The sequence below is a fragment of the Echiichthys vipera genome, assembly GCF_963691815.1.
Source record: "Echiichthys vipera genome assembly, chromosome: X".
NCBI lineage: Eukaryota > Metazoa > Chordata > Actinopteri > Perciformes > Trachinidae > Echiichthys > Echiichthys vipera.
In genome coordinates this window covers 23,247,609-23,275,095 of record NC_139825.1, presented here as the reverse complement: position 1 = coordinate 23,275,095, position 27,487 = coordinate 23,247,609, and the positions used below count along the sequence as shown (strand labels likewise).

General features: G+C 44.4%; 1 protein-coding gene across 1 annotated transcript in view; it reads right to left on the bottom strand.

The window, feature by feature from the left end:
* Positions 1 to 5,482: 5,482 nt before the first annotated feature.
* skib (v-ski avian sarcoma viral oncogene homolog b) overlaps positions 5,483 to 27,487 on the bottom strand; it is a 32,913-nt gene continuing 10,908 nt past the window's right edge. The window contains exons 2-7 of the mRNA XM_083938939.1: positions 9,660 to 9,773; positions 9,324 to 9,427; positions 8,977 to 9,221; positions 8,030 to 8,304; positions 7,688 to 7,918; positions 5,483 to 7,560 (exon numbers count right to left, since the gene is read on the bottom strand). Of these exons, the coding sequence (XP_083795065.1) occupies positions 7,354 to 7,560; positions 7,688 to 7,918; positions 8,030 to 8,304; positions 8,977 to 9,221; positions 9,324 to 9,427; positions 9,660 to 9,773 (1,176 nt within the window). The 3' untranslated portion in view covers positions 5,483 to 7,353. The remainder of the gene's footprint in view (positions 7,561 to 7,687; positions 7,919 to 8,029; positions 8,305 to 8,976; positions 9,222 to 9,323; positions 9,428 to 9,659; positions 9,774 to 27,487) is intronic.

The following is a 27,487-nucleotide window of genomic DNA, read 5'->3' as shown; positions in this document are numbered from 1 at the left end:
ATTCAAACATAAGGATGCTCATAAGTGTACATGGTACCAGTACACCCTAGGCCAAAGGTCGATGATCGATTTTGTGATCGTATCATCTGATATGAGGCCTTATGTTTTGAACACTCAAGTGAAGAGAGGGGCAAAGCTGTCAACTGATCACCATATGGCGGGAAATTACGGAGAAAACAAAGAGAACAACGATTAATACAACAGACAACGAGAAGCGCAAAACCAACGAACGAGTAATGGGAGCCAATCCGACAAAGAGTTTACCAGGGGAAGGATAACAACGGTCCGGCGCTGCATGCCTGTCAGCTCAGGGTCTTTATACTCTTTAGGTGATCAGCGTAACAGACCGCAGCTGGGTAAGGCCACGCCAACCAGACATGGACAAACCAAAATACCAAGGGGAGACACATGCAGGGAAAAACAGACAGAGGGAGACAAACTCAAACAAAAGGGAGAGAGGAGGGTACTGACAGAACCAACTCCTGACAGTACCCTCCCCCCTCAACAAGCGCCTCCAGGCTTTCCACCGGGCCCCCCCAGATGAGCCCCGTAGAAGTCCCGGCTCAGGGACAGATCCAGGATAAGGGATCGAGATACCCAGCTCCGTTCCTCAGGACCATATCCCTCCCTGATGATGGACTCCACCTCGAAGGGACCAATGAAGCGCAAGGTGCAAGTTTCCTGGACACGACATTCAGGGGGATGTCGTGTGAGTTCAACCAAACCTTCTGACCAGGCTTGTACTTGGGCGCAGGGATGCGATGGCGATCCGCCATCCTGCGGTTCTGCTCCGCAGTCCGTAACAAGGCCCCTCGGGTCTCTCTCCATATCCGACGAACTCTCCGGAGATGGTGTTGGACGGACGGAACAGCAATCTCTGATTCCTGGGCCGGGAAAAGAGGAGGTAGGTAGCCTACCGAAGCCTCGAAGGGGGACATACCTGTAGCGGTGCAGGTAAGGGAGTTGTGGGAGTATTCCACTCAGGACAGCAGAGAAGATCACGACGAGGGGTTGCGGGCACAGATACAGCGAAGAGCGCTCTCCAGGTCCTAAGTAGCTCTCTCCGTCTGCCCGTTAGACTGGGGATGGAACCCCGATGATAAACTGACCTTAACTCCCAAGGCCTGGCAGAAAGCTTTCCAGACACGGGAAGTGAACTGGGGACCCCGGTCCGAAACGATGTCCGCTGGTATCCCGTGGAGGCAAAAGACATGGTTGACCAGAATAGATGCCGTCTCCAGGGCAGAAGGCAGCTTAGGCAGGGGAACGAAGTGGAAGGTGTCGTTACCTTGGCAGGCAGGAAGTCCATTGACAAAGTCCAAGGCGATGTGAGACCAGGGTCGACTGGGCATGGGGAAAGGACGGAGAAGATCAGCTGGAGGGTGATGAGAGGCCTTTCCCCGGGCGCAGACAGTGCAGGCCACGACAAACTCCCGGGTACCTGAAGATATGGTCCCCCACCAGAAGTGACGTGCAGGAGTGACAGGGTCCTGGTGCTTCCGGGATGACAGGCAAGATGAGAGGAGTCCCCACTGGAGCACCTGGGAGCGAACACTGGCGGGAACAAACAGACGCACACCAATGGGGTCGGGGTCAGTGCGTTGAGCCTGTCTCGGTTGACTCGATCTCCCATGTTAGTGCCGCCATAACACAGGATGCGGGAATGATGTGGTCCAAAACGGTCTCCTTCTCCTCCTCAGCAGGCCCAAACTGACAGGAAAGAGCGTCCGGCTTAATGTTTTTGCTGCCAGGAATGTAAGTTAAAAAAAAAGGCCCACCGGGCTTGGCGGGAATATAGTCTTTTAGCCATGAACGGAATCTCTGCCCCCTCTAATCAGTGCCACCACTCCTCTAATGCTAGCTTGACAGCTAGCAGTTCACTGTTCCTAATGTCGTAGTTCCTCTCAGCGGGAGACAGCTTCTTGGAGAAGAACGTGCATGGGTGAACCTTGTTGTCAGACACTGCCCGCTGGGATAGAACCACCCCCACTCCCAGATACGAGGCATCCACCTCGACAATGAACTGAAGGCCAGTATCTGGCTGAACTAAAACGGGCGCGGACGAGAAACGCTTCTTAAGGGTCAGGAAAGCGTCGTTGGTGGCAGAAGACCAGACAAAGAGAGTTGAGGGGGATGTCAACCTAGTCATAGGTGAAACTACCTGCCTGTAGTTCCCGATGAAGCAACGGTAAAAATTGGCGAAATCCAAAAATCGCTTCCTGGAGGTGGGCGTCGGCCACCGCTGTGACCTTTGCAGGATCCGCCCAAACCTGTCCCCTCTCCACGATATAACCCAGAAAAGTCACTGAGGGAACGTGGAACTCGTACTTCTCGGCTGTCACGAACAGACGATTCTCCTGAAGACGCTGCGGAGTGGAGTGGAGTGTTGAAAGCTGTCTTCCACTCGTCCCCCTCCCTCACCCTCACAAGATGATACGCGTTGCGGAGGTCTAGTTTGGAGAAGACCGTTGTCCCATGCAACGGCTCAAATGCGGATTTGATCAAAGGGAGGGGTACTTGTTCTTTATTGTGATGTTGTTGAGACCACGGTAATCAACGCAGGGGCGTAGCGACTTGTCCTTTTTGTCTATAAAGAAAAACCCAGCTCCCAGTGGGAACGAAGAAGGACGAATGATCCCTGACTTAAGTGAGTCATTAACGTATGTTTCAATCGTCTCACGTTCGGGCCCTGACAGGTTATATAGACGACTAGCAGGAAAGGTTGACCCGGGCAACAACTCGATGGGGCAATCATAAGGGCGGTGAGGAGGTAGGGATAACGCCTTAGTCTTGCTAAAAACTTTGGCGAGATCATGATACACTGGAGGCACAGAAGACAAGTCTGGAGGTTCAGGTAAAGAGGGACTGGGGTCACTGGGGCATCTAGGTGGAGCTGAAGGAAGGCACGAAGAATGACAATTGCTGCTCCAACTCACAACCCTGCAAGTCAACCAGTCAATAACTGGGTTGTGAGTGATAAGCCAGGGAAGACCAAGAACCACGGGAGCATTAGTGGAAGGCATGATGTGAAATGCAATCGACTCGGAGTGGTTACCAGCAAGGGACATGGTTAACGGCAAAGTCTCTGCGGAGATCTGAGCGAGTTCACTCCCACTGAGGCTATTAACCATAACCATAACCAACCATAACCGAGCTGATTAACCGGGATCAAACTGGTTCCAACAAACTCCGAATCAATTATATTTGTTTCAGCCCCAGAGTCAATTAGTGCTTGGAGGGAGAAATCTCTACCCTCACAGCTCAACACTATGTCCAGATTAATGCGCTTACGAACGACTTACCAGGACCCCGTCTGCGACTGGTGAGTCTGATCGTTTAACCGTAACGGGCAGTTAGCTAACTGGTGATTGGGAGCTCCACAGTAAATGCATAACCTACTCCTAAAGCGCCACTGACGTTCAGCGGGAGTTAACCGGCTGCGACCTAGCTGCATGAGTTCCTCCTGTACTGGAGCGGGAGACAGGGGAACCCGGTTGCTCACAGGTACAATTGGAGTGGAGGAGTGGTGAATAGTGAGAGGACCTGGCGTAACTAGGGGGAAAGACCGCCTCTCACGGCGTCTCTCACGTAGACGGTTGTCTATCTTAATGGTGAGGCAAATAAGCTCCTGAAGGTTAGCAGTCTCAGATCTACCCACTAAGCTGTCCTTAACCTCCTCGTTTAGCCCCTTAAAAATATACTCTGGAGAGCCCGATCATCCCAACCTAATTCACCTGCTAATGTACGAAACTCTACCGGGTAATCTGCAGCACAAGCGGATCCCTGACTTAAATCCAGCAACCGATTGCTGGTATCGCTATTAGATACAGGATGATCGAACACCGACAAAATCTCACTGGAGAACTGTTGGAAAGTGGCCTGCCAAATCAGGGGATTATTCCAAAATGCGGCTCCCCAGACTCGAGCCCTACCGGACAACAAGCCTAGCACATACGCTAATTTAGTGCTACCATTAGCGTATGTGAGAGGCTGCTGACCGAGCACCAGAGAGCATTGGAACAGGAAAATCTTACATTCACCCAGTTTCCCACAATAACGCTCGGGTGCCGGAACATAAGGCTCAAGAGGCAGAAGAGTACTCACGGTGGTAACGGGTGACTCAGCATTCACAGGTGCAGCAAGGAGAGGTCCGACCTGTCTTCCCTCCAAACGAGAAACAGAACAATGCAGATTCTGTCCTGGACTTGGAACAACTGACCAGCTCTTCACTCTCGCAAGGATCCTGGAGGGGGCCTGGGAGTATGCCCATCCAGTCTACATGCGTTTTGTGGATCTGGAGAAGGCATATGACCGGGTCCCTCGTGAGATACTGTGGGAGGTGCTGAGGGAGTATGGGGTGAGGGGGTCACCTCTGTGGGCCATCCAATCTCTGTACACCCAAAGCGAGAGCTGTGTCCGGATCCTTGGCAGTAAGTCGGATTCTTTCCCGGTGGGGGTTGGCCTCCGCCAGGGGTGCGCCTTGTCACCAATCCTGTTTGTGATTTTCATGGACAGGATATCGAGGCGTAGTCGTGGTGGGGAGGGGTTGCAGTTCGGTGGGCTGAGGATCTCGTCTCTGCTTTTTGCAGATGATGTGCTCCTGATGGCATCGTCGGTTAGTGACCTTTAGCACTCACTGGATCGGTTCGCAGCCGAGTGTGAAACGGCTGGGATGAGGATCAGCACCTCTAAATCTGAGGCCATGGCTCTCAGCAGGAAACCCGTGGATTGCTTACTCCAGGTAGGGAATGAGTTCTTACCCCAAGTGAAGGAGTTCAAGTACCTCGGGATCATGTTCACAAGTGAGGGGACAATGGAGCGTGAGTTTGGCTGGAGAATCGGAGCAGCGGGGGCGGTGTTGGAGTCGCTCTACCGCACCGGAAGGCAAAGCTCTCGATCTACCGGTCAATCTACGTTCCTACCCTCACCTATGGTCATGAAAGCTGGGTCATGACCGAAAGAACGAGGTTGCGGGTACAAGCGGCCGAAATGGGTTTTCTCAGGAGGGTGGCTGGGGTCCTCCTTAGAGATAGGGTGAGAAGTTCAGCCATCCATGAGGAACTCTGAGTAGAGCCGCTACTCCTTTGCGTTTAAAAGGAGCCAGTTGAGGTGGTTCGGGCATCTAGTAAGGATGCCCCCTGGGCGCCTCCCTAGGGAGATGTTCCAGGTACATCCAGCTGGGAGGAGGCCTCAGGGAAGACCAAGGACTAGGTGGAGAGATTATATCTCCAAACTGGCCTGGGGATCCCCCAGTTAGAGCGGGTAATGTGGCCCCGGAGAGGGAAGTTTGGGGTCCCCTGCTAAAGCTGCTGCCCCCGCGACCCGACCCCCGATAAGCGTCTGAAAATGAGATGAGATGAGATGAGACAAAGACAAATAAAAAGAATAACCCACACACGCGCAAACACTATTTCCAATGTGGTAACAATAAAATAAACACTTCTCTGAACGCCGTAGGATTGATTTAGATTTTAATGGGTATTATACAAGTTTTCTGAAGGAAAAGAAAACATTTAAACAAGAGGCAAGTGAAACCCCACTTCCAAACCAAAACTACAACAGCATCAGCTAACAAAATGAATATTTTTATTACACTGTACCCAACAAATACTGAGTGAGGGTATCAAAAGTAATGATAAGACATAAAAGTGTTTCTTGTCTAAAATATACGAGAGCACCTAAGGATGAAACCAATAGAAGGTGTTGCTTCTACTCTATCTGACGAGGGAGCTGGAGGTGCAGGGATTTCAAATCCATTTTTCAGTTTTTGGTCTGTGGTGTTATATATACTCTATAATTCATCAAATAATAAAGATCTTTTCAAACAAACAAAATCAAGGGACAAATTATAATATTCTGTTGGTGTTAAACGAAAATCTACTGATAGGTTCACGACCACTGATGGTGTCATTCCCATGATTAAACCAACAGGTCCATCCATTCTTCTAAATGCCCTGTGATTACAATGATACTCAGGGACAAAAAAAGCAAAATTGCAGTTTTGCAAATCCAAATATAGTCTCTTTTTGGTTTCAAGTAAGAGCAAGAAATAATATTCATCACCAATTTAAGTCTGGAGCAAGCATACCAACAAATATCTTATTTACAATATCATTGTATTTACATCAGAGGATACTGAGGGGAAGTGTGTTTAAATTCAAAGTTCATGTTAACTTGTGTTTTGAAAAAATGTAACAGGGAGTACAATGCACAATGCAAGGTTCTTTTCTTTAAAAAGTGCAATTCCTTTTTCTTAAAGTAAAAAAATATATATCCATATTTTTTATATATGTAGAAATGTTGTTCATATAAACAGCATTTGTTGATTTAAGAGCCCTAAAACCAGTGACTAAAAATGAATGCTTTCCGTTGGTAGGCAGCAAATTATTATAGAATATAAATTATTTTACAATACTCAATAGAAAATCAGAAGTACCGCATTTCAACAAAAACAGACAGCTATTGAATTTTTTTTTTCTTTTAGGAGGGCATTTGTAGACTTATCTTCACTAATGTGGCCAAGAATAATTGCTATTTATTACATGGATTGGTTGCAGAAACATTACTGGAAAACAATGTTCAAACAACAAATAAAGTTGCATCATAATATTAAAAAGTAACACTTCCATAAAATATCTAAGCATAAAACAGTGGTGGACCTGAAAGCAGCCCACTTAACCTCCAATACTTCAGGTTTATAAAATACAAAAGGTAGACAAGCTGGTATACATGCGTACATGTTTGTATATGGATGTTTTTTTCTTGCCTGTGGAATAACAGTGCTGCGCAAGCAATATTTCTCGAAAAGTACATCCTCTACACAGTTATAAAAAGCAAGCCGGTATTAAAAGTAAATAGTGGTAAACTGGTGTCTCTTGTTTCCAGTGGTCTGCAATGACACCTTTGAGTGTACCAATATTTTGTGGCACCAAGAGTTTCATCATCCACTCAACATGTTTTTTCCCTTCATATTCAAGTAGTGTTATGTGGCTATATTTGCACATCTTAGAATAGCTTATACCAAAATAAAATCCTTGGACAGCGTCAGGGGTCTTAACTGAGGGCTCTGATGTCCCTGGAGAGTTGTGGTCATCACTGAAGAAGTCTTTCGTAATTTCACGCTCTACAACATGCGCAGACATCATGCTACTTTCCAGTTCATTTTAATAAAATTCATATATAGTCATAATAATATTGATTTATATCATATCATATTATATATGACAGATTTTTCATCTACAAAACCGACTCTGCATTCTGCTGAGTTTTCTTTCCCCTAACAGGAGGTGCAACAAAGTCCTTAACCATGCTCCTTTATACTGAGTCTCTTTCTCCAGTTCTGAATGTGCAACTTTAGGATCCGTTGATGTGCTGTTTGGTCTGTCTGTGTGCGTCTGTGTTTGCGGGAGGGTTGCTGTCGGCCTGCAGGGCCAGCTGGGTTTGCAGGTCTTTAACAACACTCTCCAGGCTCTGCCGAGCTTCTCTCTCATGCTGAAGCTCCTGTCTCAGCTGCTCACGATCAGCTTCTGCCTGCTGTAGCTGTACATGTAACTCTTCGATCTGCACAACACAACCAGAAACAGACAGCAGTCAGGATAAATGAAAAACAAATGAGGGACAGGATGAAGAAAATCTCAAATAAACAGAGTAATCTGGCAATCGTGGTGCATCACTTTGGGCATCTCACCTGAGTGGAGTACTTGACCCGGAGACGTTCAGCCTCGCAGTCTTTGTCACAAACTCGAAGCTGTCTCTCCCTCTCCAACTCTCTCTTCAGCCGCCCACAAGACTCCTCCGCGTCCCTCATTTTCCTCTCCCAATCCACGCGAAGGCGTTCAATCTCCTTTCGCAGGTTGCGCTTGGCTTCAATGGCCTCACGAAGACGGCCTTTCTTTGCCACCCTCACAAACTCCAATTCCTTTAAAAAAACAAACAAACATCAGAATCATTTCATGTTTAAAAACACAAAATATTCAGAGATTTCTGACATTCCTATCGCATAGTATTTCACAGGAACAGGATGTGATACCTGCTGAAGGCTGCGTTTAGCTTGCAAAGCAGCTGCCAACTTCTCCTCCTGCTTCACTCTCATCTTCACAATCTCCTGCAGGAGTTTTTCTCGGGCCTCTTTAGTGTCCGTGCCTCCGTACAGCATCTGCCTCAGGGTGTCCACTTCTGGGCCAATGGTCCCCGACAGCCAGCCGGGTCCATCCTGGGGTCGCGCAGCACTCTGAGGGGTCAGAGTCTGACACACGCTGGTGCAGGCTGACGGAGGAGAAGACAGGGAGGAAGCTGGCACCGGACCTGATGGAAAGAGAGTTTTAACATTATTGAGACGGCGGTTGCAAGAATACTGTTGCATTTACTATTTCAACCTCTGCTTGTTTTCTAACAAGTTTTCACACTCGCTTAATTTAAATTAATGGGTGTTCAGGTGTTACAGCTGACTCAGTGAAAAAAGTGGATATATAGATATGTATTCATTTAAATCATAACTTCGTTTTTTTCAAAGTGGCTCCACTCTTTCGACATACTGTCAGCCAACTGCAGAAGTAACTTCAGGGGTACAAGTTGGGGATCATGATAAAACATCCATAAAGACATTCATTTTCACAGCTGCATGTATTAGCTTGAATACTAAGCATGAAACGAAAACAAATACTTAATTTTTCTCTAAATCTCCTGTAGCGAAAAGAAATAACTACAATGAGATAGAAGAACAGTATGTTTATTTTTGTGGCTTAATATCAGCAAAATCTGCTCCAATGTGTATCTTGTATTTCTTCCAGTAAACACCAGGTGGCGCAGTTGTACAAGAATCACCCTGACCCAGCTCTGCTGTGGCTCATGTCCAGTGGGGCTTACTGTGTAATATAAGTTGTAAAATCTGTGTCTTATATCAACTGACTCTTGTAGTTTTTCAAGTTTTCTGTTTCTCTGGATTATTACAATTTAAAGGTGATCGGTGGTACTCACGATCATCACAGTCATCCACATCAATCTCTCCATCTGTGTCCATGTCCTCGGGTTGGTCGGCTGTAGTGGAGGGGGCTGGTTTTGCTGTAGGCTGTGCGTCTCCATTATGCAGCTCCTGCTGTGGCCTGGAAATGGCTGCAGACCCCCTGCCGGGAGCGTGGCTGTCCCTGAGATGGACCGAAGGGGCCGGGGGAGCTGGCGTTAGATTGGGAGTCACCAAAGTCTCATGACTCTTTGAGTAGGATCTGTAGGGACAATAGTCCGTTTAAAGCATTAATATAAGCTCTATTTAACAAATATTGTCTCTTCCAAACTGAAATGATCACAGCTTTCATCTGATGACTCACCTCTCCGCGTCATTCTGAGTAGCAGGTTTCTCCTTTTCTGCTGCTTTAGGAGACCAGGGGCGGAAAGCAGAGGGCCTCTGTTTCAGTTGGACTTGTTTCAGATCCTGGAACATAACCAAATAATAAACTCACAGTAAACTAGCACTAGAGCATTAAATCAACTATGACGCACAGACTCAAAGGCCCCTCTTCATTTAACAAGGCTGAATTACGCAAGGTCATAGGTGATAATGTGACGATTCAAAAGGACCACGGCTTTTACATCCCTCTTTTGACCCCTGACCTTAACGGCAAATCTGGTTTCACACTAGCAACATACACACACAGCGTACAAACCTTGTGTGCAGACTTCGAAAGCGATTGTAGCCAGTCGGGTTTCCTGTCTTTGTTAGCCGATGGAGATTGTAATTTGTCAAATTTGGACCTCTTGGCCGGGGCTGGGCTGGGAGACTGAGGAGAGGAGAGAGAAAAGATGGTTAATCATCGCGATCCTTGCAGAGACAAAGTGCAGATATTACATCATGGAGTACAGTCAATATTTCAGGAGCCCACGACTTCTAAAAATGTTGCTGTATGACTGTTAATAGCGTTATTCATAAGCAACACACAGATTTGTCAGAACATGAAGCGACTTTTTACAGCCTTACACTAAAAGAGGAGAGTCTCACAGAAAGGAAGAACAGAAAAGAAGTCAAAGAGAGACGAGGGGGATAGAAGATGTGTCTGTGTTAGCGTTCAGTCTCTGAGCTTGGCATGGGTGTGTGTTCGTGTGTGTATTTGCGTGTGTGTGTGTGTGTGTGTGTGTGTGTGAATATGTGTGTGTAAGCAAGGCTTTGAGCTGAGCAGACACTCAAGCTGGTCTGGCTGGCAGCCAGTAGGGCTACATTGCTCCCTGCCAGGCAGAAGAGGCGCCATCAGGTGGAGCAGATCGACTGCCCGAACCACAGAAATATTGCAATATAGAAACAGAGGGAGACAGAGAGGGAGACAAATTAAAGTAATTGCACTCAGATATGACAGACGATTGAGCTGAAGTGTTCAGCGAGAGTTCAGGCAGGGCATGAAATGGTTGAGGGAAACTGTGCTTAGAAAACTCTGGGACGGAAGCATCTACCTTGTTAAGCCACAGAATACAGAGTCTGTGTGGCAAGCTGCAGTACCATGTGTTAAGACAGCTAACCTCCTCAGCCTTCAGGTCTGCACTTGTCAGGTAGAGGATATGTTTACCTAGGCAGGCGCAGAGGCCAGCACAGACCTGCCTGCTACTCTCTTACTCACTACTATGACATTCTGCCTCCAGGAACGGCAAACACTCCCATCTCCTCGACTGCATGTGCGATTCAAGACAAATGATTACTGTCTACATTCAAAAATCCTCAATGGAAAACACTCCTGTGGGGTTGTGTGTAGTTGTGAAACCTTAATCGCTGCTACACTGTAATCACCTCAAGATGGAAATTAATGACAAACCTCATTTAGCATTAAGCGAGAAGCCCGGCTGGTAATGAATCACGTCTCGCAGCTTTATGTAGCTGCTGCGTGAGTGTATGTGCACATGTAGCTATGAGTGGGTGGCAGGACACGTGGAGGTGTGTGTTTGCTGGTGTGGACTTGCATATGTGTATATGTGTGTAGGAGTGTGTGTGTCTGTCTTTCCACAAAGGAAACTGATCAGGAATCGATGAGGGAATTGATAAATAATTGGAACGATAAGCAGAATAAGATGTCCCTACAGACAGAGCTACTGCACCCCTTTATCAAGCAAAAATAATATCTCTGGTTCAGGCTTTGATAATGTGAGGAATTGCTGCTTTTCTGTAGTCATTAGTTCTCTGTGAAATATGCCTTTTGTGTATTTGTAACAGTGTTTTGCATTGTTATTTTTGCGTATATATCTGACTATATATTTGTCTTCAGCAATTTGGTCAAAGCTTGTTGCTTTTAAATGTGGTATATGAAGAGTAATTTAATTTGAATTACTTATTAATCAAAAAATATGTACATATTTACTGGTAACACTTTACTTAACCCCCCATTTAGCATTAATAGATTGAATGGTTTATAACACACTACAACGTCGTTGTAAGTAGATAAAGGTGTTTATGAATGTATTTGTCAACAGCTATAACTCCTCCTGTGGTACAATATAGTACAAAGCAGTTGTAATAATAAACCAAAAAAAAATACTTCACAACTAAGTCATAGTGTGTTATAAACTATTTATTATCTAAAGTTAAGTGTTACCAATTAATCCTTAACTAAAATAAACATGGATTTTACCAACTTCGCTGTCTATTTTGTCTCATACTTCATACATACACAGACACATATTCATCTGGACACTCCCCTCCCTGACTCACAAATGTCTCTACCTGTCTAACCAGTAACCACATTACACACACACACACACACACACACACACACACACACACACACACACACACACACACACACACACACACACACACACACACACACACACACACACACACACACACACACACACACACACACACACACATGTTCTGCTACTGTGGGATAATTCCTTTAGCCCAGATCTCCTGCTGACTGCATCCTGCTCAGTAATGGTGACTCGACCCCTCACCTGCCTTACTCAAGGCCGGTGGTTTTCTAAGAACTGCTGCCCTAGTGTAATCAGACTCTGTAATTACTGGCATGACTGTTGTTTTCCTGACAAAAGGATGTCTGCCTGTCTGGTACTATTTCTACCCTGAGGTTTACAGCTCCAGGAAGGCTAGGAGCGCTAGACATAATAGAGTCAGAAAACAGACACTCCCAGACACCACAAGGGACCTGCTGGCTAAATCTGACACTGACCTCACAGGAGAGCAGCCGCACGGGCTTAACTCACCACCACATCATAGACATAGCATGGCCACGGAGTCATAACACCCTCCTCGCACATCCTACTGCCTAGCAGGTCCCCCTGAACCAGATGATAGGACAACCCCCCCCCCCCTCGCTCTCACTGGTAAGAGAGGGAAACTTCCTCTGAGGAGTTTGCTTTGGCCGAGTCCCCTGTGGGAACTGAGTCTTGAGTGGGAGGGGGGTGGGCCAGGGGAGCGGGACCACAGAGGAAGCACTGAGCTGAAGGAATGTGTACTTGAAGGCCAAGTACAGCCTCTCCTTTAAGACTCCATTCAAGCATTGCCCTTTTCAACTTGCTATTGTATGATATTTCTTTGAGGCGCTGTAATGAGGGAGCGTTTCAAAGCAAACCTGTAGGCTAAACATGGTCTAATAGCAGCTGGGCAAGAGTAGACATGCTTTATTTTTTAATTAGTGCCATATAATAGCCTGGTAATACCGGGATAAGCCCTAGCTATTTTCATGCTGGCATGGCAGATAATCACTGAGAAACACAACACATCACAAACATATCAATGTCTATTCTAAGAGCAGAGCATTTGACCTGCTTGAAGGATAATTTGTCAATATTGTGCTAACTAGAGCGTGATGGGGATTGAACTGTTATTTCACTTGAACATGGAGCTAATCAACAATATTTGTTTATTGAACCCTGTTGCAGTAATTCTGGCACCAAACCAGAGCCGCTATTTGTTGGTATGCAGGTTGGTATGCAGGTTTAGTTTGAACAGATGTCTTGAACCTGGTTATTTAAGATTGAATTTCACTTACAGACATCCTTCAGACTTGCACCCCCCTCCAGCCCCTTGCAGTCTCCATCAGCATGTCTACTGTACTGGCACTATGAGCCAGCCTCAGTACAATGGGTGCCAGGGCTTTCTCTGACGCTGCGCCCAAAATGTGCAACTCACTTCCCCCCCACACATCCGCTCCATAACAGAATACAAAACTGCTCTTGAAACCAATCTGTTCAAACATACTGAGTTCTGTTTTTACAGTTGATTTCATTGATATTTTATTACTAGGGCTTTGTTGCATGTTGCAGGTTTTATTAACTGAATGTGATACAAGGTGACCTTGAGTGTTTTTTTTTCTGGTGCGTCACATTGCACGCCATGTATGTGCAGGAAAACAGGGTTTATAAACAGTAGAAAGCAGAATGGAGGCAAGTGGTTACTTCTATTATGAGTTATTCAGTCTGTCTTTCAAACTCTGTCTGAGCGCTGAGTGGGTGGAGATGGAGGGAATTTGTGGCTGAGATGACCAAAAGTTACAGACAGAGGCTTAACAGCATTGCACCAGGAAAGGGTCCACTATTGGTTGGGCTAGCTGTTTCCCCCTTTTTCTTATAATAAGCTAAGTTAGCCAACTGCTCGCTGTGTGAGCGGTATCAATCGTCTCATAATTATATCAACAAGAAAGCAACTAAGTGTGTTTCCCAAAATGTTGAGCTATTCCTCTGATCGAGTCAAATTTAGTTATTGAGAAATAAAACATTGGGCAGCGCTCATCTGGTGGGACAAAAATAGTTTCCCCAGCTGAACTTCCTCGGGCAACAGTCATACAATACCAACGCACGCTGCATGATAGCATGGCATTAAGAAAAGTGCACAGCAACAAGACACAACAGTTTCAGATTACGTCCTCTTTTCCCCTCCTAAACCCCTGAATGTAATCCCCAGATCGACATGTGCTTAGTGGGGCGCTGTCTCACTCAAGGGCACAGCAACTGGCACAGCTCGCTCGGGTAACGGCCTTAGTTGGAAGTGAAAGAATACTAGTTTTAGTAATCTGATCCCTGTAGTTTGGTGTGGATGTTCACAGGGATGCCTTGAGCTCTCTATTCAACTCTCACTGCATAAACTGTGCGACAGTCTCTTGATTTATATAAAGCCCTGTGGTCACTTTGTAACAGCTGGGGGAAAATTATTGGTGTCTGCCCAGAATATCCCTGAAACTTCATACCTATAGTCCACACAGATACAGCTCCCAGCTTACAGTTCCCATATCCCCTCACTAAATCTGAGCTTTAATTCATCAATTTATTCTGTCTCTGTTGTGTCCAGTTTGGGGATATATTGTATATGTATCTGAACTGAGCCATGACAGTATGGACACACAAAGAGAGCTGCAGGGATTGGCATAAAGTCGGCATTACAGTAAAGCTTATTGGATTGCCCTAATTGTCTTTGGGATTGAGACTTGATGAGGACTGAGGAGGACGCAGGACGAGCTGCTGCTCCTAGGTGGAAAATATCTCTGCACAGCTTGAGACATGTAGCTTAAAGGCAGAAAAACAGAGCGTTAAAGAAGTGCTCTTCATTTGTCAAGCATTCATAAAGTAATCTTATCATACACAATATCTAGTGACGCCAGTGGAACCAGTGAAGATCATTTCTACAGAAAACTCTTTATATGTGTTTGTAACTCTACTGCTGCCATTTCAGTCCACTCTTTATATACATCTACAGTCTTTCCTGGCAGAGGGGTCCCACCTCTGTTGCTTCCCCCGAGGTAGTAGTCAAACGTTCTGAAAGTATCAAAAGTAGAAGTGCTCAATGTGTATGAGTATTATATTCTTGCATCATTAGATTCTTTTTGCATTAATGTGTAATTAGCATCTTGTTGTGTTTGGTTGAGGTTAAGCCAATATGTGTTATTATTTAACATTATGTACATTGTTGGGTATTTAGTCCATCGCAAGTTTTGCTTGTGAAATCTTAATTTGTTTTTGAAATAGTGACTGTAGCTGATGAATAAAACTGTAGTATTTTCACTCTGAATTAGGGCTGCACAATATAAATCATTTTTTAAAATCGTCATCATGATGTCAATTTATAACAATAAACAAATGGCAAAAGACTGCGACACTGAAATCCTTTAAAGTTAGTTTAAAGAGAGTATCTTGCAGCCCTCCTCTGAATTGAAGAAGAGCAGTTGTATTAAGTGCATTGAATTTTATATACTCAAGTAGCACCTCAAATTGCTCTTTAACTGCAGTACTTAAGTAAATGTGCGTAGCTACATTCCACCGCTATAGCTTTAGGTCTTCATTCTTGAAATGAGTGAACAAACCAGACAGAGTATTTGACATATTTATGACGCATCGATACTGGCTTTTTCTTTTTCTCCTTGTTTGAAGAGTTAAAACTTTAGCTGAGAGTTGAAACAGAGATAGTTTTGGTTTTAAACAATCACGTCTAAATGTGAATTCAAGCTATTAAGACACACCAAAAACTGTAATAATCCTTTGATGACTGTTTCATTTCTACTTTCTGAGTCATGAAAAAAAGCAAAAAAAGAACAGTATCTGATTGGTGAGAGAAAACCAAAAAGAAACGAAAATTACTTCACAGCGGGAAATGAATTCCAGTTCAAGTCCAAACATGGAAACCACAACAACACGGAAATGCCAGACTGCCTTTCTTACAGTATGCTGACAGTAGTGTCCAAATCACTCTCTGTCTCTTAGAGGATGACCTCACAGTACAAAGGGCTCATAAGTCATTTCAACAGACATGGAAACCCAACACTTACAGACACGAAACAGATATCAATGCAGATTATACATTATTAGCATGAGCATGTTTGGTATGGTTGTGAGGCAAAGTTATCTTAGGAAAGGAAACGTGCTCTTCGACTGCTGTATTTATAGACGCACATAGTGCCAAATTCAGCAGATAGTTGCCCCCCCCCCCCTTCCCTGCTGTACTATTGGAATTGGAGTAAGACAATTAAACACACGAACTGAGGGGGGGTTGTGTCTGCAAACCAATAAAAGCACACACACACACACACACACACACACACACACACACACACACACACACACACACACACACACACACACACACACACACACACACACACACAATGCCTTTATGCTTCTATTCACATTTAGCACACTTATACTGTAGCAGCTGCAGCGCTAACCAGGAGGCCGGAGGGGATGAAGGTTAACGAGAAAGACAGAGAAAGAGAGAAAGAGCAAAGACAGACTCGAGCTGACCTACGTTTATGGAATTTAATTTAGTGCTCCTGAAGGGTAAAATTAATTCATACTCGAAAAAAGTATTCACACAACTTTCAGGAACATCATGAATAAAAGAAGAAAGGGATTCCGTGAATTTGCGAGGAAATTAGATTCAAAAGCCAATTAGCACTTTACTTTGGGTTGATTCTGGGTTCAAAACATCTCTCTTTAATCGGGAGAGAGATTTTCTTCATGCTTAGAGCCAAACAACTGAAATATTTAGTCATGTAAATATTACTGTTATTCCTTTTCCTTGCAGCCTCTGTTCAACGGAATCTACTGATTAAAGAAAGCGCTTTCTTTTAGCTGCAACGCTACGTGAACACTCAGCAGTGATTCAGATCGTCTCTGTGCTCTTGAATTGAATTAAGGGAATGCTGTGAGAAAGTTTTTTGTCAAGGCGACTAAAATGGTTTCCAGGTAGGCATGTGCATGATACTTTCCACGCCTAAAATAGGAAAACTCTCCAGCTCTCCAGCTGTATTTCGCGGTGGTTTTTTAAATGACACAGCAATCGATTTTTCTTCAACTTAATAATGAAGCATCATGCTGCATCGCTGCAGAACATTTGCGTGTCTGTGTCCTGACTTTCATGCATGTGTGCATGCATTCACAGAACTTGATCTATGTTGAGCAGCAGTTCCAACGCCATCTTTGCCGTGGTAGCTTAATCTCTTTGCATTACACTGACACTCATGTGACTTTGTGCCAGCCATGCTTCTCTGTGTTTTTAAATGATATATAACCTACCTTTAATTGAATCTTTATCTTTTGAGACATAATTAAAATGCACAATGCTTTGAGATATTCTTTCATTCAAGGTTGTAAAAACCAGGTCAATTGAGTTCAATGAGTTGTATCTTGGACATCAGTGCCAGTTTATTTGTAGTCACAGAGGAATTGTTTTAAATTTCTCAGTTTTCTTTGATGAGATTAAGAAGGATATTTCACAAAAATGTATTTAATTTTGGCTTCTTTTTTAAAAATAATTATTGGAATCTAAAGGAGGGATTTAAAATAAATACACACATTTTGTAGTAATAAAAAAGTGTGTTTGAAACTACATGTTGTACTGCAAATTCAGTTTCACTTGTATGGCCACAATTGAATTTCAACAAAGGGAATTCATTTTTTCTTTTACAATTACACCAAGGACAAAATATCTGGGTCTATTAAAATATTTATTTTAAAGGGGCATTCAAGCTGTTATTGCAAATTTCTAAAGTTGGGGACATGCACAAGAAATATTAAAAAAGAATAATTTGAATTGAAGCTTGAGATATCCCGTATAATCACTTTAAGAAAATCAATTCAGGGGCAAAAAGACACAGGATTTTCATGGCTGAGTACAAGATAGCGATGGCAGAGTAATGAAAGAGATGAATACAAATCGGTGATAAAAAACCCTGCTCTACCCCATCTGAGACAGCTGGGTGTGGTAACAAACCATCCTCTCATCAGAGGTCTGATGTCTCAATACTGGAAACCTCAGTTTGTCACTGATAAGCACATCCCTGCCTGTATGCGAAAAAGTGTGTGCCGCTGTTCTCGCTTTTAACACACTCCCTCTGCTCCACCACAAGACAGCAAGTCCAGTGTCTGACTGGCTGGGTTTTAATCCTGCAGATTAATACTAATGCCACAGCAAAGAAGGCAGAAAGACGATTAAAATGTCACTGGATAACCTCTCCACAACCTAAACAGTAACAGCGCCAAATACATAGACCATTATATCACTTGCTGTACCTGGTACTGCACGACTCCGCTGCACCTCCCTCACAGGGCAGAGATGTTGAGGGAGTCAGGACAGGAGGAGGTCTGGGAGACCGACAGAGTGGAGGGAGAACAACTGCATGGGGACTGCTAGTTACAACAGTCCAGGCTCAGCCAGGTTCTAGACATCCAGTGTCTGAGAGATTGACGGCCAGATGGACAGTCAGATCTCCATGTTAACAACTGAGTACAGCGGATAAAATGGACCAACCTTTGAACCTTATGATACCCAGGACTCAGATGCACTTTATAGTTCTAATACTTCATAGTATGTCAGCCAGTAATCTTGTGATACTGGGCTCTTGAGAAATATATATACTGTATATATATACAGATATATAGCCACTGTATTTATATATCTTTAGACTGCAGCTGCAAATAACTTTTCTTTTCTTTATTGATTGATCAGACAATAATCCTTTCGATAAATGATCCATTGTAAAACTAGAAGGGCACCCCCCATATCTCACAATGGGACAGCAATGTGAATTTTCACAGTCAGGAATTCATTTTTCCAATTATTCTGACATACCCACATTAATACAGCAAATCTTGCAATTTTAACCAAAGTACAAAAGAAATAATTTGTGTATCAGCCCTGCGACTCGGATCCGCTCCAAAATGTAACAGGGTTTTCCTTGGCCCATACTACACCCTTAATGGAAAATCGAGCCAGCCATTTTTCCTTAATCCTGCTGACAAACAAACTGAGCCGAAAACATAGCCTCCTTGTTGGAAGTTATAATAATGAATAATGAAAAATGCTGAACACAATTGCTTGTTTAGTCTAACTAACCAATCAAAATAGTTACAGATGTTATTTCTCTAATGGTTTCAGCTCCTAATTAGTTCTTCTTTTCTATTCTAGGTCACAAGCATGTACTGCAGACTAAACATACTGTCAGCAGACCTAGTGCTTTAAATAATTTAATTTGAGCAACAATAACCATCAGCACAATAACACATAGCTAATTTAGCTGAGCCACATGACCGGTGGAGAGGAGGGAAGGTGGCAGGTTTATTTGGAAAGATGAAAATGGGATGAATACCAGAGGTTAAGAGGTGTGAGGGGACAGGACGGGGGCCGAGGGGGATTTAGGGGAGGAGGTCATAAAAGCTGTGAAAGGGTGAGGTGAAGATAGGGTCACTGCTCACTCATGGTCCCATGTGATGTCATTTCACCAACATAGTATATGTCCTGAGAACTGCTCAGGAGCTAATTGGTTGAACCGAGGTGATAAATCCGGTTGGAATTTATAGATACCATTCATTCTGTTGAAATGCTGCCTTTTTAGTCACCAGGTTAGAAAACCTAATAACTTCTCCACCACTGTTGTTTCTAAGACAATGGCATACCACTGAAGTTAATGCTACAGACACCATATGTGGCTTTTAAAAGCATTCATTTTTATTGAATTAGCTTTGAACTTCAAATTTAGCTTAAAAGCTAACGCAGAGAAACACAGCTTTTTATGCTGCACCACTACATGAGAGGTATTTTTCTAATGCTAGAAAGCACAATCAGAGAGCTGCGGCTAATGGGTCTATTCAGATAAACAGGAAACCGTAAGAATAAAAGACTTGATATTTAAGAGCAATAGGGAGCCTTGATGTAACTGAGGAGAACTACAGCTCGAGGAGAAAAAAAAAGTTCTACCAATTAATGTTCTGAGTTATTGCCACTGAAAATCTTCTCCTCTCTGAGTCAAATGTAGGAGGGCCTCACAGTGCGAGTGTGTGCATACAGTAATATTTGACAGACATCAAATAGCATTTCACTTGTTTCCACTTGTTCAAGGAATTGTCTGTAAGGGAAATAGGGGATAAAACACCCACAACATCCGCTCCTAAGATCACGCATTCCATCCTTAAACACTGGTTTTGTTTCCCTCCTCCATTCATTGGAAAACATATCTGCTTACAGAGGTAAATAGGTGAGAGGGCTCGAGCCTCGCAGCTTCCATAAAATGAATATGAGCGCTCTAAAATGGAGGGCTCAGAGGGGCGGGTGGTGGACCGCAGCACCTCATGAATTCTGCAATTTGCCGTCTGTTTCTTGACTCTGAAAAATTCTTGGAAATGTCTTTTCTTGGATGATTTTATTGCACAAGAGCCTGTGTTTTTCTCCATGGCAACCACATAACAGTAGAGCCCAACTAAGCTCTGACTCAACAAACAGAACTCCACAAAATACCCATTTCAGGGCCAGGGTTTTCCCCCCTTTCGCCCAGCTTTTCCTCCAAACCCTGCCCAAGACGGCTTTAAAACAGAGGCCGAATGATTGCACTGACCATGAATGAAGACACATGCTGGAATTAATCAGGGCACATAATGTGTGACATGCTACAGAAGATATGTGCAGGGAAACGGCCTTGCAGGCTCCTGACAGGCCTCAGGTGCTGCATGGGTTCAGGTCTTTTTCGCGAGCCAGAGCCATGACACATTCAGTACAGTAGGACAGGCAGCAGCTGGGTACTGTTAACCTGCGGGAGGATCGCTTTAGGCAACAGCAGGTTTAGAACAAATACACAGTACAGAACATTACATAAAAGTCTGTCTCTCTTGGTGGGCTGAGCTGGAAGGACGTAGGCACTTTGCGGCGCTAATGTAGCCGCTAACGGGCAAGGCAGGCCAGGGATTAGTGTTGCAAGCTGACACAGGCCTGAGGAGGGCATGATGTGCGCAACTATGTAATTTTCATGGCCTTTCCCACTGAGACCTCCAGGTGGGACGAGACTGATAGGATAGCCTACAAGTGACTAATTACACAGAGTGCTGCAAGAAAGGCAAAATAGCTTGTGCTGCAACTCTGGAGAAGCTATTGATAAATCATAATTACTGTACATTCACGCTTTAAGTAGTCTCTTTATTTCACTCATGGTCGTCATTTACTGTAAAGACAAAGTTGTTTGAAGGTGACTGAAGGAGTCGTCGTCCTCCCACCACCTGTCATTGAATCATACTCATCACTTAGCACGGCAGGAGAGGATTTAATTCGCTGCTTTCTCATTGGTGAACTGCCAGCCTTCTTGTCTTGACTAGTTAAGGCCATTCCTAAGAAAACAGGACATGTCTGCTAAACTGTAACTTAAGACAACAGTGAGCTAGGCCACAGTTTCAGCTGCTGTCGAGCAGCTGTAAGGCTGTTAGCGTGTGGTTGCTTTCAGTCTTTCAGAGGCTTCACCCTTGCAAAAACACACAATCAAACAAAATTATCCTTTATTTGTTGCATATAAGGTCATTGCAAAGGGGCATGGGAGGCTGCCAACTTTTCTCTTTGCCTCTCCCGTACTCCCTGTCTACCTCGTAGTGAGCACAGAGGAGTATGCCGCAGGGAGAGGAGGCCCTACACAGGAACTCAATAATAACTTTCAGCAGTCTAGCCAGGAGGCTGGAAGCCCAGACTTCGGCTGTTCCCTTCTGTCGTTGTTCCTCCCTCTGCACAGCCCCACGCTCCTCCCTTCACCCCCCTCCTCCTGCTGGCCTGTGTCTGCTCCACAGGACTGATGCATTCTGCAGACAGGCCAATGCTCTTAAAGAGACACAGACCACATTTTTATCCCCTGAATCACTGCAGTGGACGGAACCACTAAAGCAAGAGCAGAGTCCTTCATTTCCAGCCTCTCAATCAAGGGCCTGGGCTTTATTTCACTCTTCTTAAAGCTTGAGACTCTGACATGACACAAAATGTGAGTGATGATGTTGAGAGGCTCTCGATGAATATCTGGCTGGATTCTTTCACTGTGGCCGCCTTTGAAGGTGTCTTTGATGCTTTCTTTAAAGTTTTTCAAGTACAATCAATGTTCTTGGCAGTGGAAGTAAATTTACTACCATTGTCATGATAATTTTTGGAGACACTTCAAAGTAAACTTCATGATACGGACTCTGAAATGACACTTGCCTCTGGTGTTACATTAGGCTACACTGTGGTGTTTACCTTAAAGGAGTTGGACTCCAAGTAACAATTGGTTTTGAGCTAAAATATATTTCCCGTTAATTGATGAATTGAGAGCTCAAATGGTTTGTACAAAAACCCAAAATATTTTGTCTACTTTAATATGAGAACCTGAAACCGTCAGATGTTTCTTTTTGAAACTTCTAAAATGGTTTCTCAAAATCGTTTCCTTTAAATAGCTGTTTGAGACTGTGCGACCAATTGATTATTCAACCGATCTTTGCAGCTTAAATAGAGACACAGGCAAATCCTGCGGGACTGCGATAACAAGTCAAAAAGGTTTTCCTGGATGTGAAAACTTTTTCTGATACATTTTCTACATAAGAAAGTGAGAAAATATTCCCGCAACATAAACCTATGTTACTGATTTCTTGGTCTTAATGAGTGAAAATACCTAACTTACACGTTTTATTCCCCTTGCTTTATGATTTGAACCGAGCATGAGGCGCCTATAGCGTGTGACTGGGCAGAGGCATGTTGAGCTCTATACCACAGCAAGGAAATGATTAAAAATTTAATAGAGTTGAGTGACACAGAAACCTACAAGGGCGTGCCTGCCAAACACGCTCTCATTCTTTTGCTGTCAGCACTTTTCGTCTCTTCATATACAAACTGTGTGAAGGGGCAGAGGGTCTAAAAACCCAACCCAAGACCGGTGAGAAAAATAGGTCATTATAACTTATTTATACAACAAACACATTGGCTTCTGCTCTTTTTTTAATATTACACTAACATATATGTGTAAATACAGTGACGTTGAGGTGTAACAGAGCTCCTTAATGCTCTAATACCAAATATCTTGAAGGGACTAAAGGGTTAACACATCTCAGCTGCAGCATAACAAAAGATGAAATCTCTATGGGAGGTATCAGTGCCAGAGTCAGCAAACAGCACAGTCCTCTGCAATGATAACCCCATTCTGGAAAACCTATAAGGATTCAGATGGTCCGGACAGTTCCAGCTCAGGCTCTTAAAACTGGGAAAGAAATCTTCCAGCAGAACATAACTGGGACTCTCAGGAGTGTCTTCATTGCAGAAATCTTGCTGGCTCCAAATTCCAGTGTTTTCATGGCTTAACAATGCCATTATTCCCACTAAAGTCAGATGTGCAAAAAAACAAAAAAAAAACAAGCCACCTGACTGTCAGGCTGTTTCTGGACAAAATAGAGAGAGCTTGGATCTGTAGTCCTACAAAACAACTTACTGTTCAATACTCTGTGGTGTGCAGGGCACTTTGAGAGGGTGACGCATACCCAAACAACACCAAGCCATTGAATCACCAGTGTTTACACAGCCACATAATTCTGCACCATCTGTAGGACTCAGATCTGATCTTCTGCATAGCATAACAAGCTGACGGCGATGCAACAACAAGGGGACACACACACATCTTCTGAAACACTTTTAAAATACACCCAGCTCATTAAATCAAAACAAACATCTCTTGCCCTGAATATCTTTATTTGCAGCAGTGATAACAGCTTCACGGTGACGTCCTCTCCTTTGCCCTCGAACTCTGAACCAACTGTCACCTCCTTCACCTTACAAGGCAGATGCAGGATAAAAAAAAGGCATTGAACTTCTGACCTGTCATTCAGACTGCAGAGGAAGCTTTGCAGCTCGGGGGCAACCAGAGTCCACCATCCACTCTGTCTCTCCTCCTCTCAATGTCTCACCCTACCATCCCATAAACCCCCACTAAAAACCTTCTGCTCCCCCTTTTTATGGCTGCCAGATGGTGGGGAGGCCTCCGTGCCTCTGGACTTGCCTCTCCAGTCTAGTAAAACCAGTTGACCTCAGAAACATAAAAACTGCTATTTATGAAAAGGCTGGGAACAAAACACACAAACATCCTGCCACTGAAACAATCAAACGCCATCTCATCTCCCAAAGAGCCTTTTTACAAGATGAGAGCAGGACAGCAGAGACGCCAACAGACGCTGTGTACCCCTGCTCCGGGTTGGTGGTGAGGCCCAGATGTAGCGACTACACCCAGGTACATTTTTTTTTCTTCTGTGTGAAGGGGTTTTATTTGCGTGCCTTGGGTGTGAGCGCAGGACTTTGGCAGCGTCTAAATTTCTCCCTGAGAAACGGAGAAGCAAAACAAACAGAGCCGTCTGCATTCAGGTCGAAGCTGAACCGCAGAACCACAGTCTGGCCTGCGGTTCACAACATTCTGTTCCAGCACTGACTTCACCTAAAACAAACACTCTTAAGACCCGTCCACCTCAGCCAGAGGGGAGAGGAATCTGAGAAAAAGTTTAGATTCGGACTGCATTAACAAATTCTCTTTCTCGCACTGCTTCTTCTTCTGCTGCTTCTCTAACATGTTTTCACCAAGTGCTGGGCAAATGTTTTCACTCACTTGTCACTTGTGTAGGAGTTGTGCCCTTGGACGGCACACTCGGACTGAGTCCAAGGTTTGCGAGCGTGCAGAGTTGGGTGGTAAAGAGGGTTAAAAGGCCGCAGATCGCCTTGTTATAAAAGAGCAGTACGATCAATGGCTTCCTTTTACTGCAAATCAATTTAAGTGATTATCAGCTCTTCCAATAACAACTTTCTCCCCCCTCTACTCAACTCAGATGCCCCTCCCTTTTTCCTTTATTTGTTCTACTGGTTGGAATCTTCCATTTATGTCCTGCAATTCAACCTGACCTCCAGGCAACCCCTGGCGTGGCTGCCTAAGCCATTAAGGTAGCTGTGACTGTGGGTTATTAGTGTGATAAAAGTTTACTGTCCCTCCAGCCACTCTGCTCGGCTGCCGTTTGACGCCTCCGGGGAACAAGTCTCTGGGACCTTTCACACAGCAGATTGGCCATGAGGGCAGTTGGTCAGTAGGCCAGCACACAAACAAACCTAAGGTTGAAATCTTTAATTCAGACGGGACAAAAAGCAGCAAACAGGATGTAAGAAGCACAGAGCACACCAGCCAACATCCAAGTCAGGATGATGATTCAAAGTAGAGCATCCCCTGTGCGTTGGCTTTGTGGAAATATGTAGACAAGAGGGCTTAGGGGGGTGGTGGTTGTCTGTGCTATGTTTTTTTCCTGTGCGGCAGAAGTTGTGGGCAGCCGAGCTAACTGCAGCCTCAGCACTTCTCCCCATATTCTCCAGTTTCAAGCCAAGAGAGAGAACAAAGGCAGAGAGCTAAGCTGCTGCAGAGGTAATGAGGACAGAGGCATGCTGCACAGGAGTGTGTGCCCTCAATAACGAGTGCTGCTGCAGTCTATGATGGAGTCCTGTTGGACAGCAGGAATAAAAATCCATGCAGCTGCTGCTAGCAGCCACTCTGCCTGTAGTCTACACACAGACAGCAGTAACTGACTGACTGCAAACCACCCCTTTTTACACTGCAGCTCTGTCTACCACAAAATGGAAACCACAGTGTGACTGGAATTTGCATGGAGACACATTGAGATCCATGAAGTGAGACAGTAAAACTGTTTATTCCATTCAGCAATATATTATCTAAGAGTGGCAAAATATTTTTAACTGTTGAAGTCTTTGCAACATAAAAGTAGTCAACGTGACGGAACAGTTAATTCATACAAAGCGGATACTAATAATGCTCTGTTAAGTAATCAACTAAAATGTGTCAGATGGCAGTGATGAGTGTTCACAAATGACACAAGCTCAGATTCCTGAGAATGACAAACACTGAGCTGTGGTGTGAAGTGTTTGAAGAAGAACGGTGAAGCAGGGCACAGAACTGAGGAAATCCACATTATTGCTGAAGGAGAATCCCAATTAAACTTGAGGACACACCCTGTATCCAGGGAGTCTGCCAAAGTCTCTCCAGCTCACCAGTTGGAATCAATAAAATGATTAAGTGAGGAAAAGCGAGTGGAGGGAGGAATTTTACAGCAAAAATAAAACTTGGAACAGGAGAAACATGTCTTTCCGGACTTGGTATTCATTATACACTTAATATCCTTCTGTAAGCCGGAACAATGCCTGGTCGTTTTATTTTGTTTGTTTATTTTGGGGGGTTTTGCGTTTTTTTCAAAGCTCCATGAATGAAATTTCAGCTCTGCTTTGCTGCTCCATTTCACTACAGGAAAAACATGTAAACATCCTACATGTTTAAAAAAGTAACTAATTATAGTTGTATAGTTGTATCTAACGGGTAAATATACTTATTCTAACATTATTCACCCCAAATGTCTTTAATTTTGAAATCAGAGGCATTCCACAGAGAGGCTGTTTTGGCAGCTCATGGCTGTGAAGCTGTGTCAGTGCTGGTCCATGCCAGCCCCACCCCATTACGGCCGAACCCTGCACATCATGTGTTTCCACTTTACCGATAGGGTGGAAATGACCTCAACGCAGTAAAAGTTGACAGGGGTGCTAGCGCTGTTCACCAGATGTGAGCAGAAAAGAGAGAGAGAAAGAGGAGGAGGAGGAAGGGGAGAGAAAACCATTCGCCTGAAGAATTTACTGCAAACCCCTGAGGAGCCCTGTGATTGAGGGTTCAAGTCGAGCTCCAGAGGTTTTCTGGTGTATCTCAGCAGCAGTCGGGGAGCAAGTACCTTCCCGGCCCAGCCAGACGCAGAACTAAACACACACAAACACACACACACACACACACACACACACACACACACACACACACACACACACACACACACACACACACACACACACACACATACATACACATACAAACACACACATACACACATACATGTGGCCTGCTTGTACGCATATACACATAAAGTACATCCCCCTCAAAAAAACTACTGTCATTCCACTGCACCTGCTAGCAACACAAAAGCCACTTCCTTCCCACTGTGTCCAGCCAAGCCCCTTTATCCCATTTAGTACAGCCGGCACCACAACAAAGGCAGAGAAATTAGGGAGCTGCGTTGATGATAGGGCGACTAATCTCTTTGGAGGGACTCATTATTATCAGCAGCCTGTACAGTTCACCAGCTGAAAGGGGTGAATTAAATATGGACATGCAGAGATGGCCGTCTTTGTGAAGATGAGTGCACCAACAATGCCCTATTACCTCTGGAATAATTCATACATTCCATATGGGACAGATGCCTCGACCAGACTATCATCTTTGCATTTGATTTAACACATTCAATTGATACAAGGTCAGAAGTGAATTGATTATCTCCAGAATTTCTGCTTTTGTAATTTTTTCTAGTTCGAAATTGTCTTCAGACTGTTTCTTAGCCTCTCTCCCATATCATAAATGTCCTTTAACTAAACACATCGTCCTGAAGCAGATTAAAACGGTTGGGGCCAAAAGGAGAGGTGTTTACTTTTGTAATCTACTGTTTTTGATGATAATCTGAAAAGCAGCTTGGCTTTTAAGATGATGCGTGAACTACCTCTTCTCTTGACACCGGCCATACTCTGCTTAAGACACAAGGCTTATAATAGTCCCCTCATTATAGGATAAAGGGTTAGCCTGCACTATTTCAGGCCATGGCTGTCTGTGTCTGAGCTCGTCGACTGGCTGGAAATAAAGCCAGACGCTTGTCAACGCCACAAGCACAAGGG